Here is a 14,927-nt window from a genome sequence, read left to right as displayed (position 1 = left end):
ACAGAAACATCATTAAAATATTGTTATATTTTTCTCACACATATCATTTGTTTAGTCCTCCTGTTAATTACTAATAGGTGCCACTTTTAAATATCCTACTGTAATTTTGTTTAAATAGTAGCAATTATGTAACAGAAAAGTAAATAATATGAAATAACACATTCTTTCACTAAATATTCTTTTTTGTGTTTTAAATGTTAAAGTATCGCATATGCATATGATTATTTATTATACATTTTTTTATATTTTGACTTTTTTGGTCTGGCATGATATGGATAGGTACTAGGTTGGCTCTAAAAAACTGATCACCCTAGTATTTGACCTGAAGCCCATGACTCATCTGGGCTGGAAATAAACTGATCATCTTACCTAATAATAATAAAAAAACAATCATCTTACCTAAGAATTTTTTTATTCCCAGTTATTTACCATTACAATATGACTCTGTATTGTAATGGTTTTGTATCCCCCACTAGACAGTGAACATGCTGAGGAAAAGTATGGTAGTATATTTATCTTCATTCTCCCACTACCTAAAATAGTATCTTAACACATAACAGACTCACCCTAAATATTTTTATTAAATGGTCCTTGAGAAATTTTAAAGAGTTTTGTTTAAAATGTTAGTATGTTACCCATAGTAGAAATATTTTATTATGAAAGAGAGAAATAAGAGTGAGTTTTACAGCAGTACCACTTTGAATTAAAAGGTGAACATTCAGTTTTAAAAAAATCAATTTTACAAACAGTTCTTTTGGAAAGAATAATATAAAAACATGTTCCAAGGACAAGAAGGCAGTTCATACACAAAAAGGATAAAATTCATTCCATGTAAGTTAATAAGAGACCATATGTCATATTTGCAAATGAAATATTACAGATTTATTCTAGTTATATAAGGAAATGGAAACCACTTGTGTAAAGATAGGTTTCAGCATCAAGTACTAAATAAATTGCTGTCAAACTGATTAATATGATTAAAAGTTGGTATCTTTGAAATTTATTGCAAGAGCTACATGCAAAGACCTTCAAAAACTTACAAAATTAGGCAAAAGGCAGCTAACAATTTATATAAAGCTAAAAAGTTAATGAGTTGGAGTTTTTTCCCTTTAAAATATTATTTAGCTCTTTATGGCTTTTTATTCACTATATGAATGTTGATTTTTTCTTTTATATCTTTAGAAAGAAAACTGTTACAAGCTTGCCCTCTGAGAGGGACACAAGATTCTTAAAAAATGTAAAAAGGAACAATATAATTTCAGTTTCAAGGATAGGTTATAATAATACAACAATTACCATTTCTACCTGAAATAGTATATTACATTTAAATATTTATTTTAGCTAATTAAGTTGTTTGTTTTTTATATTATTTAAGTGCATTATGTAACTGAAGCCAAAAATATTTCAACAATTTTATCAAAATGCATTTTAAACAAATAGACTGAGTCTTCCTAATAAAGTCAATCTCATGATGAGTGAATTCAATTCAGAAAACATTATTTAGGTAAAATTACATTGAGGGAGGGATGAACTTAAGGACAATATGAAAAGTACCTCAAGACATTTTCCATCAGTTTTCTTCTGTATTTCTCCATTGGATAGGACTTAGAATATCAGTAAGACTCTTTTTTTAAATCCATTGGTTCAGAAATGTACAGATCATGGGTGCTATATGATTGCATATGAAACCAGATTTTATTTTCCTATTGAATTATCACTGTTAGACCATTTAACTGTTCTAATTTATTTACTGGTTTTGAACCCAAAGCAAAGTCTACTTCTTAAGGAAAATAAAACAGCAAACAGTAAATTCTGACATAAATCAAATTTATTGGATAGTTTAGTGAGAACTTTTTCATGAAAAATAAAAATTCCTATAATTTTATCTACCCTAGTTTAAAGAGATTCAAGAAGTGGTAGAATATCTCTGGCAGCATAAAATGGCTCCAAGTAGCCCCAGCATCTAGACACTCACTAATATGTGATTTCTAATTACCTTTGTAGTTTGTCACTGTTTAGCACAATGAAAGCTAATTGACCAGAAATGTTTGCTTAGATTATACTTAGTTATGGCTAAATTTTTACCATTATTATTCTGGTTTCTTTGTGAATAGCTCAACTTTACTGCCTCATTAAACTTTAAATTAGATTTTGATAATTAAGAGTATTTTATGAAATTTTTCAGACAACTGCAATATTCACACAGGAGCTACAGTACTCTTAAAGCCACTGTCATATTTTTCTAAATTTAATTCCTACTCATTCTTTATGGATTATTAAAAACAACGGCACTTTGATTTTAATTAAACACTTCATTTGAAAGCCATGACTAATAAATGTCAAATGCTAAAGGTGAACTTATGTTAAGTGGATATCAGAAGATTTTTCATAGCATGAAAGGAATTCAGGTCTGAGGCTTTTTAGTTTTACAATCACCAATAAGGAGTACAGACAAGAAAGGTAAAATTAACTAACTCAATCTAGATGCTTGTGTTACTTTGCTTTCATGTTGGGAATCAGTGAGCTCAACAATGGGTTCAATGGGTTAGGCATTCCTTAATTCTCTAAGCCTCAGAAGGCAATTTAAAAAAAAAAAAAATTAGGTTTGCTGCTTACACGTCCACCTTGCCCACAGGCATTATGTTTTAACAAAATATTGAAAATCAACTTATGAATGTATTTCTTAAAGAAAATTCTTAAATCACACTGGTATTTTTTGAGTTGTTTTGTTTTGTTTTTACAAAATGCTTTTATAAAACAAGGTAATAAGATACAAGTTGGCATCACTAGAAAGCCTCCTTAAATAGCTTTACTTTAACTTCTAACATTTCATTTATGTGTTTATTCTTATTTTTCACAATGTGTGGAGTCTTTGGAAGACAGAATGAATGTTTATTTAAAAAGAGCTAATACTTTTAGCTAATACATGATGTAAGTCAATCAAGAAATAGATGTAACCACTTCTGATCAATTTGGCATTAATATTGAAGTTCTTCTGGTTGGCTTGGCTATCAAAGAACTGGATAGCAACTATTCAAAATCATTACAACATGGCTAGACTATAACATCCAAAGCAAAAGCCTCTTAAAATGTTATTTTGGGAATATATAAGTCAGTAACAGCTTCTACTAACACAGAGAAAAACCCACCTAAAAGACATTGCATGCTTTATATAATATATTCAATTCTCAAAATGATCATACTTGAAGTAACTCAAATCTGTCTACATACGATCATGAACTGAAAAGCTCTATGAGTAATAAACGTAAGAAAAAAGAAGACATGGAAGGGCCCAAATGAAACCATAGAGATCCTAGCTCCTAATAATTATATTTTTATCATTATAATAACTGATGTGAGTCCCTAAAATCTTCGTTCAATTTTCTTGTAGACATAAATTCTGATTAAAACTGAGCCAAAACATTAGACAAGATTCTAAGAGTATACTGTCTTGGCCAACTTCCCATCTTCCACTAAGCCTGTTGCCTAATTGCCATTACCATCTGATAAAATGTACTTATTTTATAGTAAAATATAGGTTTGAGAGGCAGTAAAATGTTAAAAAAAAAATGAATATATTCCACTGTTGTAAAAAAGAAAATAAAGGAAAATAAAAGTATAAGAGTTGATGAAGTTAGAATATTATGCTAGAAAATATATCTCTTTAAGCTACCAATTTAATTTTTTCCCATATGAAGAAATATTTTCATTAGAATGTTGATAAAAAGAAAATACAAATTAAGAAATAAGCTGCTAACCAGTAATTTACAGGCTAGTTTTATTCTTGGATGGCAGTCCTAGATTTGAAGTTCTCATTCTAGATAAATAATTTTTTAAGCCTCAGAAAAAGATTAAACCGATGCATCATGTAAGTATTGGATTTTATGGTCAAAAAATCATTTTTCCCCAATGTACTGTAAAATTCAGAGAAATGCAAGCCAAAACTGTTTAATTTTTACTTATTTAGTTTTAATTACTTAGAAAGTAACAGAAATGGAGCTCAACAAATGCTAGGCAATATTATAACTGTTTACATAGTAACATAATTCTATAGTCATATTTTGAGTGGAAAATAACCTTAGAAATTAATTCAATCTTAAGGCCAAATTCAACCCTTCTCCTCCCTCTACGCTTTTCCAGGGCTCCTCCCAAATTTATTTCTTTGACCATTTTAAAACACTTGAATCTTAATGGCTTTTTTAAGAGGTACAGTCTCTTTCCCCATAGGCCTACCAGTTTTTATTGTCTCACACCCAGCCACTTCATAAATCTGCATTACTTGCCTGACACTCCAAGGCACAGGAATTGGTCAACTTTCCCTTATTCAATCTAACTTCTTACATTTGAAAGCAAGGGATGACTAAGAAAAGTTAAAAGATTCTTCTATATTCCTGAAGTGTGTTGGTGGTTATACTGGCTCTGCTCAAATGTTCCAGCTCTTGGTTCTGTGCTATTATTTTGTGCCTTTCCATTATCCACATCATCTAAAGTTTTATACATATTAAGCCATAATGTATGAACAGAAGTTCACAGTCTATGTATGGTCACGTACTGAGAAGCGTTCCAAAAGGTCAACGAATCTATATGAACTTGAAATAAAGAAGTTATGCAAGCCATGTTGTATCAACTGCATTGTTGTTATTTTTAAATAAAAATCACTGGACTGACTTAAACCAAAAACAAGACTTAATTTGATTAGTTATAACATTCACAATTACAGACAGAGAATTGATACACACCAAGACAAGAATACTGCACCAATTTCAACAGCCACACAGAAATTAAAATATTTTTATAATGCTATCCAAAGAAAATGGGCTTAAACCCATGAAATAAAAGATGAATAAAAATTGGAATACATAAAACTTTGCCATAGAATAATGCTTGCATTCTTCTTTTTTCAAAATTAGCAGCTATTGGCACACTATGGAAATACATCAAGTCACCTTATTAAAAGTTGATTCAAGAATGAAAGTCTTACAATCTAATTAAAATAATTAGGTCTTACTTCAATTGAATGTTCCTAGTGCAACTGGAGGGCTTCTTCAGGTTACAGGAGACTGACAATCTGAACCCAGGGCTCTTCATCCAGGTGCCTAATAGTCAAAGCTCATTTCCTGTTCATAAATCAAAAACCAGAGTTAAATTGGGAGCTGCATGAGATAATTTATCTATTGTCTCTTTAATTTTGTTCTTTGATTAATGCTTCTTAGCATAACTTGATCAGTTCCTTTTATTGTAAGCAGACAGAAATTTTTCATTTCTTTTGGAAGTCAACAATGTATAGACTTTTTATTTTTAAAGCATACCATTTTATCTTAACAACAAATGTATACACAAATACACAAATACTTTTCTCCCTTGCTTTCATTTTTCCATGTTTACATTTGCACCTTAATTCAGCAAGCATAAATTGCACACTTACTTTGTGCCACACAGTACTAAATACAATTAAAGATAAAGCAGGCCAGGCACAGTGGCTCACACCTGTAATCCAAGCATTTTGGGAGGCCAAGGCAGGAGAATTGCTTAAGCCCAGGGGTCTGAGACCTGCCTGGGGAATACAGTGGTGTTGGCAGTGGCAGCCCATTTGGAGAGGCTGCTGCCATGACACTAGCTTCAGTAGGGGAGATGTGGCCAGGGTTGCATGCTCCCTGGCGTGGCAGGAGTCAAGAACAGGTGGAATCTCCACCTTCTTTAGTTGGCAGGGCAGGACCACTCCCCCCCACCCCCGCAATTCCAGGCACAGCTGTACCTGCTGCCTATGCTTTGATTATGGAGCAAAGTTGAGGCTGAGCCTCACTGTTACAACATTGTAGCAACCTAACTTGGTGTTCCCAAGCTTGGGGCAGCACTGACACACAATCACCCTGCTGCCTTGGCCCTCTCCAGACTTTGGGCACCAACAAGCACAGAAGGAAGCCTGAGAGGGGGCTGAGGGAAGCTCAGCATAGAACTGCAGGGAACCCACAGCACAAACAGCCTGGGTGACAAGGGAAGATAGGCTCCTGGGTGGAAAGAGACGGGTCCGCAGTAAAACTGCACCTTCAAGCCAGGATTGCCTGAAGCCTGGTGGCTGGGCTGATGGACCAGAATAGGAAGTACAATGCTTTTTCCAGGCCCACGAAAGGCCGCCCATGAGCCAATCAGTATGCACTTCCTCCCCGCTGAAGCCCATAAAAACCCCGGACTCAGCCAGCCTCAAGGAGACGACGGGACAACCTGCCTACAGAGAGGAACTCCAGGGTCTCCTCTCTGTTGAAAGCTGAAGAGACAATTGGACAACCAGCTGCGGAGAGGAGCTACCCACTCCAGGGTCTCCTCTCTGCTGACAGCTGAACACTTGTTGGGACACCCTGCCTTTGGAGAGGAGCTACCCAATGTGGGTCTTCTCTGAGCTGTTCTGTCACTCAATAAAACTCCTCTTCACCTCGCTCACCCTCAATTTGTCCTCATACCTCATTCTACCTGGACACAGGACAAGAACTCAGGACCCACTGAATGGGAGGGGTAAAGGAGCTGTAACACTAACAGGGCTGAAGCATGCCCCTTCCTTGCCACATTGCAGGCAACAAGAAGGAAAGAAGAAAGGAGAGAAGAGCTGTAGCCCTCCTAGACCTACGAACTCCCTGAGTCAGGGCTGTGACACTCTATTTGGGGCTCTGAGGTTCCTGGTATCTCCAAGCTTCCAGGCATCACTGTGTTCCCTAGTGCCAGCCATGGAAGCTGCTTGCAGTACACCTGGTCCAGCTGCCGCCTCACAGGGAGCCAGCATCCATGCCAGTGCCTGGAGCTGCCCACCCCACTGCAGCCAGCGTGCATGGCCAGACCCCATGCTCGCTCACTCACACATCCCTCACCACTCTGTTCATCCTTGGCCGGCATGGGATCCAGGCCAGTAGTGTGAGCCAAGCGCAGCCTGCAAGGCCTAGTGGGCAGAACAAGCCCAGTGGGCCCAAGCAAAACTTGAGCAAAGGTGCTGCTGGCCACAGAGGTTTCCAAACAGAAAAGCATCACCGTAAGGATCCTGTAACCATGGGACCCTGTGTCTACAAAAAATAAAAATTAAAAATTAGCTGGGCATGATGGTGTATGCCTGTGGTCCCAGCTACTTGGGAGGCTGAGATGGTAGGATCACTTGAGCCTGTGAGGTGGAGGTTGCAGTGACCTGTGATTCCACCATTGCACACCAGCCTGGGTGACATAGTGAGATCCTGCTTCAAAAACAAATAACAACAACAACAAAAAGATGAAACAGAAAATACATAACTGGAAAGGAAGTAACTTAGTATCTCTTTGGGAAAAAACGATTAAACACAGGAAGAGATGTGTATTAGAAAGAGCATATCTAGGACTGAAAACTTTGTTCTTCATATCTGTATGGCCTTGGATAATTTCTGAATCTAAGTCTCAATTACTTCACCTCAAAATTAGAATGAAAACAGGAAACTTGCAGAACTACTGTGAGAATTAGAGACATGGTATGTAATGTGCCTCACACATTGCCCAGCATGTATTAGGTGCTCAATAAATGAGTGATATAATTATATACTATTTTAAGACATTGAGTCTTTTCCTTTTATATCTTCTAATGCCAAGATTGGTTATTCTACATTTCATATTGGCAATGGCTGTGATACTAAGTAATAATGCTATGAATTATGAAGCTACTTATTTGTGCTTCACCGTCTTTATTGTAATATTTTATCTTAGTTTTGAGATACTTGAAAGCTATAAAGTGTTCTTATTCTCCTTTCAAAATTACTTAACCCTAAATAAGCTATTATTTCCTTTTATCGAGATTAACTTGTAGTATTGTACAAGCTTGTGGACTAGAAAAAAATTCTTAACCTTCTATTAAGTTAACTTCCTCCTAGTTTTCACCCTCATTTCAGTATCCTCCATCTTCCTTAAGCTTTACATAAGAAATAATGTGTCATAAATTTCTCAACTACCAAAATACATAATAAAATAATAATTCTGAATTTTTGTCTTAAATTCCTTCTGCTTTTAGAGAAAAAGGTGCTTAAGGTAGATCTTGTAGATTCACCAATTTAGAAGTGCCATCTAACTCTCTTTTCTCACAAAGAAAGAACCTCTTAATAAGGATAACCTAACTAGGTAAATACATGAATTAAATGAATCCTAGACTTACCTATCCTCAAATGTTATGGACCAGATGTTTGTGTTTTCCCAAAATTCCTATGTTGAAGCCCTAATCTCCAGTGTTACAATATTTGGAAATGGATCCTTTCACGATTAGTGATTTAAAAAGAAGAGACCAGAGAGCTTGCACACTCTCTCTCTCACTGCCATATAAGAACTTAACAAGGAGGCCATCTGTAAGACAGCCCTTGAAAACTGGCTGGAACTTTGATCTTGGACTTCCCAGTATCCAGAACTGGGGGAAATACATTTCTGTTGCTTAATCCACCCAGTCTGTGGGATTTTGCTATAGCAGCTCAAGCTTCAAATAAAGTATTTAGTTCAAGAATGCTATTACCACATTAGTATGGACACACACAAGTGCATACCTGCCTACACACACACATAATTCAGGACATTTAATATTATCTCATTTGTGGAGAATAGAAGAAGTAAGGAATGAGGAGGATTGGAAGTCACTACTTAATTCTCAGCTTATATTTAAGTGTCTCAAGATTCTATTCATGGGTAAGGGTATGCAAGAAATTAATGATAATTTTAGTACAAATGTGGGTTTCTGCCCTCCCTCAACACTAAAAATGAAGAAGTGAAACCAATCCAGTAGTCCCATAGACAGGTTTTGGGGATTTTTGGATAAATATAAAAATTGACTTTTCTGGTCTTAAAGCTTGAAGCTTACATTTGTTTTAGCTGAGTTTCTCCTTCAGGAAAGGACCCCCCACCAGACCTCTCAAAAAGTATCAAATAACTGAAACTCACCAGATCACCACATCCAGAAAGTGAGGCCAGACTCCTCATTCATCATGATTGCTCTTAACCCTCCCAAGTTCCTGTTTTGCCAGACATAGTGACATTTCTTCCCTGCTACATAAACCCCTAATTTTAGTAGGTCAGAGAGATGGATTTGAGACTGATCTCCCATTTCCTCAGCTGCAGCACCCCATTCAATCCTTCTTCCATGACAACTTGTGTCAGTAATTGACTTTCTGTGTGGCAAGCAGCAGGACCCAAACCAAACCCCTGGTGTTTCGGTAACAGAAGGAGTCATAACAAAAAAAAGCAGAGACATGTTCACAAAGAAGTCTTCAAGCTACAAATCACAAGAAATGCGAAGCCACATGGAACTCTTTTCCTAATCTTTCTCTTGGCATCTAACTGGATTAAAATGGCATATTGCCATCTGCATTCCTGCATGTGATTAAAAATCAAACCCTACAGATTGAGGTAGATAGATGAAAAGTCCTATGTCATCTTGTCTAACATAATGTCTTTGATCCTTGCTTTTCCTATCCCCACATTAAGGATTCTCTTTACTAAATGAAATGAACTCTAGTATCTTATATTGAAATGCATTGTTAAAGATGTGATTTTTTTTCCTCAGGTTGCAGAAAAACTTGTCTGAATTAGTTCTTTTAACTTTGTGGACCAAAAGGTCCACAAAGCACTACCTAAAATCGGAATACTGAGACTAGAAGAAACTTAATGATTATCTCACTTAAGTGTCACACCAACATTTACCACTAGCTCCCACTGGATGTTTTATTTCATAGTAAACTCCAACCAGATCATACATACAATTTTTAACAATAAAATCTCATAAATAAAAAGCCACTCAACTGTGGAAGATGTTTTTTCTCTATACAGAGACTTTTAATTGGTATATTCTCATATTAGAAGGACAAAATGGTATAATTCTTTGGAAATTGTCTTTAATTCTGAGAGTGGCTTAATATACACATATTAATACGTGTATTTTGGATTTTCCTAAGCACCACATATAAAAGAAAAACCCCAATGCAACACATGCTATGTCCGACTTAGCAAAATTTCTGTGGGATTAATAGAATATTATTAATAGACATTTTTTATGGTTACCATTCTATTAACTTATACAGGATGGTTATCTCCTTTTTCTAAAACAGTCTTTTTCAAGATACTTTACTGATCAATAACTAATAAAAATTCCCTATTTTTAATCACATAAATTTCTTTTTTTTTTTTTTTTGAAACAGAGTTTCGCTCTGTCACCCAGAGTGGAGTGCAGTGGCTGGATCTCAGCTCACTGCAAGCTCTGCCTCCCGGGTTTATGCCATTCTCCTGCCTCAGCCTCCCGAGTAGCTGGGACTACAGGCGCCTGCCACCTTGTCCGGCTAGTTTTTTCATTTCACCAGGTTAGCCAGGATGGTCTCGATCTCCTGACCTCGTGATCCGCCCGTCTCGGCCTCCCAAAGTGCTGGGATTACAGGCTTGAGCCACCGCGCCCGGCCTATAAATTTCATTTTTAATTAAACATTTCTTGAAAACCCACCATAAGTTAAGCATATCAACTTCAAATACTCGTATAAGGTTTTGAGATCCTTTAATATTTTGATCCACCTCTGAGCCTCTTGAAGGCAAGGACTATGTTAGCTGTGTCCTCAGGATCTATCATTGTGTTAAAATATAGAATATGCACAATAAATGTTAACAAATGATATTTGTGACTCAACATTTCTATAGATTTCTACAATCCTTTTCATATAATGGATATCCTCGCCGTCCCTTCAAAAATGTACTGTGTACTCTCTTCACATCTTTTCTCTTGTCCTTTCTGAGATATTTGTTCTGCTCTCTTGCCTAGTTTCGACTTATTTTCCATGATTCGCTTATCTCATAAAATCTATTCCAGCCTAAGCATTTCATTTCTCTCAAACTGTGTCAAGACTATATTACACTGAACTCTACTATCCTAAAGAGAGTCAAAAAATCAGATTTATACTTCTTATATATCCTCCACAGATCATAGTTCTAAGTTGGGAACATTGCTAGTTAATATATAAGATACACATGGTTTGTGAGAAAAGATACAAGTCTCTTTTAGATCAGGGATTGGCAAACTATGGTCTATCAGCCAAATTTGGCCTGATGCCTGTTTTTATAAATACAATTTCAATGGGACACAACCACGACCATACATTTATGTATTGTTTATGGCTGCTTTCCTGCTATAACAATAAGTTGAGGCCATTTGGCCCACAAACCTAAAATATTTACTCTCTGGTCTACTACAAAATAAGTTTGCCAACTAGTAGATGAGATCAGTGGTTTTCCAGTGCGGGTCCCAGATTTTCTTGGCCTAGTCTCATTCTTAAGCGTTGTGGTTGGATAATGTTATAAAACCCAGTGGGTCTTAAAGGTGGTTTTTAGACTAGCAGTATAAGCATCACATTGAAATTTGTTAGAAATTCTAAATCTTAGCCACCATTCCAGACTACAGATCAGAAATTCTTGAGATAGGGCCCAGCAATGTGTTTTTAGCAGCCCTCCAACTGATTCCAATTCACACTAAAATTTGAGAATCACTGGATTAAACAGCGAAACATTTATTAACACCTGACCATGATGACTTGGCCTGGCTACGGCAGATCCATTTCCTTTAAAGATATACTAAGTTATGAAAATATATTAATTACATTTCACCCATCCTAAAATAAGACACCTTGCATTTATTCTGCAAGAACATGAAGGAACAGGATTCTCTTGATGTGGGAATTGCTATAGCACTTTTAGTAAATGCCAAAATGCCACCAGCTGCATACCCAAAGGAAAGACAATATACCAAGTGCCAAAGTGTAAAACCTACCCAAAAATAGATTGAAATATCAAAGCAATATAGCAGATAAGCTCCGATTTTTATCGGACTGCCTGTCAAGACAAACCTTTGCACAATGCTTCTCAGCAGGGACACAGGAGAAGCAGCACTGCAGCTCAGTATGGGCCTCTGATAATCAAGAATTTGTTCCAACATGCATATCCCCAGCTCAAAGTCATAAATGTTGCCTTTCCATGATAGTGTGTGGGTAGCACTTTTCATGATAGTGTGTAGGTAGAAATAGGAATAATCACCACCAAGCCTTTTGCATGGTAATAACTAGCTAGCACTCCCTATGAAAAAAATTTATAATTATGTTATAATATATATAATTTTCAGAAAATAATTTTTTTTTTTTTTTTTTTTTTGAGACGGAGTCTCGCTCTGTCGCCGGGGCTGGAGCGCCGTGGCCGGATCTCAGCTCACTGCAAGCTCCGCCTCCCGGGTTTACGCCCTTCTCCTGCCTCAGCCTCCTGTGTAGCTGGGACTACAGGCGCCCGCCACCTCGCCCGGCTAGTTTTTTGTATTTTTTTTAGTAGAGACGGGGTTTCACCGTGTTCGCCAGGATGGTCTCGATCTCCTGACCTCGTGATCCGCCCGTCTCGGCCTCCCAAAGTGCTGGGATTACAGGCTTGAGCCACCGCGCCCGGCCTCAGAAAATAATTATGTTCAAACTTTATGATCAATTCTCACTTCCTCATTGTTTTTCTCTAAAATACAGACTAACACCAGCAGCTTTGTCTATGATATGAAAGGATTGTAATGTACCAAAAATAATGGAAAGTTATTGATAAGTGGAAAGCATAAAAAAGCTACTTCTTAAAAGACTCTTGCCTCAGTGTTTTATATTTTAATGGTATAAGCTAGGCAGCTATTTCAAGAAACAAACAGTAAAATTATTTAACCTATTGAAGAGTCTCTACATAAAGGTTAAAAAAATATGTCAGTCAATAAGAATAAACTATTGACTGACAGCCTCTAGAAACTTCACATTATTTCCGAGTCTTAAAAAAGTTACTTTTCTACAAAATAATATATCCATTAGTTCTCTATAGAAATTTCACACATAAATTTCATATGCCTAAAATTTATATAAACATTTTATTCAATACTCTTTTAAAAGTTCTTTTATTTTGACATATATCTACAGAATATAAGAAAAGTGTTCGGACATGCTGTGTAATAGCATAAATGAAAAATATGGGCCTGGGTGTTACCCCATGAATTTAGCAAATGACTGGCCACTGTTCAGATGATCTGTTAGATTTCTGATACAAAAACTTAAAATTCACAAATTTAACCCACAAATTAATTAATATATAAATTGACACACACATAATACAGAACAAATTCAAAGAGGAAGAATACACAATGATATTTTTATAGGGTTACAACCAACCCATGTAAAGATAAAAATGTTTCACCCAGAAATAATTAATAGTGGGGAAACATAATACCTACTTAGAAGGATAGTAAGTCACTAAATAGCATGAAACAAGGAGTCAGTAAAGGCTAAGAAGGTTACAGACTGTAATTAAGGGTAATGCTCTGAAATTTTAAGGAGTGGAAAATTAGGCCAAATGTTATAAGCCTTTCATATAAAGTCCTCTAGAATCAACCTCTAGCAGATGCTTCAATTGAGTCATTTAAAATTAGACAAGAGCCTGTCTTTGCCAAATGCCATAGGGAATTATTCAATACTAGTGGGATGTACTAAATGAACTATCTGTTTTCTTTTATTCATTTTTTGCATATATAATTGTCATGATTTCATATACATTAAAAAATAATGAAAAGATAAAAATGCTCTGGAGGTTATTATGCTACTATTATTATCATATCAACTCATCCTTTTTATGTTTTTCAAAACAAGAGGAATGATGGGATAAAATAATTAAGAGGTAAGTCCTACTCTTGAATAGTCCACTCAAAATATTAAATTCAAAGAAATATTTTACAAAGGTATATCTTTGTAAAGATATACCTTTGTAAAATTTGCCTAGTTAAGATCATATTTAATTACCCAACAATGCCCTAGCATGATGTGTAACACAAAGTATATAATCAATAAATACTAAATGAATGAATAATAAATACCTCTCCTCTGGAAACTATCTTTTCCAGGGTTTATGGCCCTGAGATGTAGTAGTATTGTATTCATTAATCACTTAAATCCAACCCAGTCTACCTGGACTCAAAAGTCTGGCCTTGCTACTTACTAACGGTGTGTCCTTAAGCAAGTTGCTTAGTCTCAACATGTCTCAGTTTTCACATTTGAAAAATGAGGAGAGATTACAATAGCATCTGCCTCCTAGACCTTTTCTAAGTATTAATCACTTAATACTGGTAAACCACAGAATCTATTAGATAGTAAGCCTCAGTATGGTGAGACATCATTCTTAGTAATGGCCACCAGTGTGCATGGTAACTAGTCCGATAGGAGACATCAGGGTGTTAGTCTAGAAAATGTTAGAAAGGCCAGGTGACATTACACAGATTCTTAGAACATGATTCATTTACTAATATACTCTAAAAATAAGTCAGCTGATTAATAAGATTGACTATGGAAATAAATGGTATTCTCATCCAAGTTAAAGGAACCCTGGCTCTTCCTTTGCAATTTCAGTCCACTAACGGTTACTTAGCGTTAGCCTTCTAGGCTTTGTGCTATATGTCAAGTTCTTGATCTTGATAAGGCAGTCCAACGAGTTATTAGTAAAACAATGGACTACTATGCTTTTCTGGATTTCATATTTTCAATGCCAGCTCCATCAGCTCTCCATAAATATAAACTCATGTCTGTGGTTTCAAGGATAATTGCCTCTCAGTTGAGTAACTTAAAAAGACCATAAATGTAAGTCATAATCTGATTGATCTGGGTTTCAGTCCTAGCTCCGGTATGATGAGCTCTGTGGCTTTGAGCAAGTTAAACTTTAGGCTTATTTCCTCATATGTGAAATAGGAAAAAAATACATAAATCACCATTTTATGGGGTTATATTGAGGACTAAAAATCAAGTAACTCATGAAAAATGCTTTCAAGTACACTGGTGAGAGACTATCTGGGTTCAAATGCTTGCCCTAATACTTATTAGCTGTGTGTACTGGTGCACCTTACTTAGCCTCACTAT

The 14,927-nt window shown here is 35.9% G+C and overlaps 1 protein-coding gene across 9 annotated transcripts in view; it reads right to left on the bottom strand.

Annotated features, from left to right (window-relative positions):
* LOC105489997 (N-acetylated alpha-linked acidic dipeptidase like 2) overlaps positions 1–14,927 on the bottom strand; it is a 1,462,458-nt gene that overhangs the window by 1,128,539 nt on the left and 318,992 nt on the right. For all 9 annotated transcript variants that reach the window (XM_071091264.1, XM_071091263.1, XM_071091268.1 and 6 more), the window contains one exon: positions 5,009–5,117. In XM_071091264.1, coding sequence (XP_070947365.1) covers positions 5,009–5,088 — 80 coding nt within the window. In that variant the 5' untranslated portion in view covers positions 5,089–5,117. Of the gene's footprint in view, positions 1–5,008; positions 5,118–14,927 lie in introns of those variants that run through there.

This window comes from Macaca nemestrina, chromosome 2 (genome assembly GCF_043159975.1).
Source record: "Macaca nemestrina isolate mMacNem1 chromosome 2, mMacNem.hap1, whole genome shotgun sequence".
Taxonomy (NCBI): Eukaryota; Metazoa; Chordata; class Mammalia; order Primates; family Cercopithecidae; genus Macaca; species Macaca nemestrina.
The sequence above is the reverse complement of the archived record's forward strand: the minus strand, read 5'-3'. Positions and strand labels throughout refer to the sequence as shown.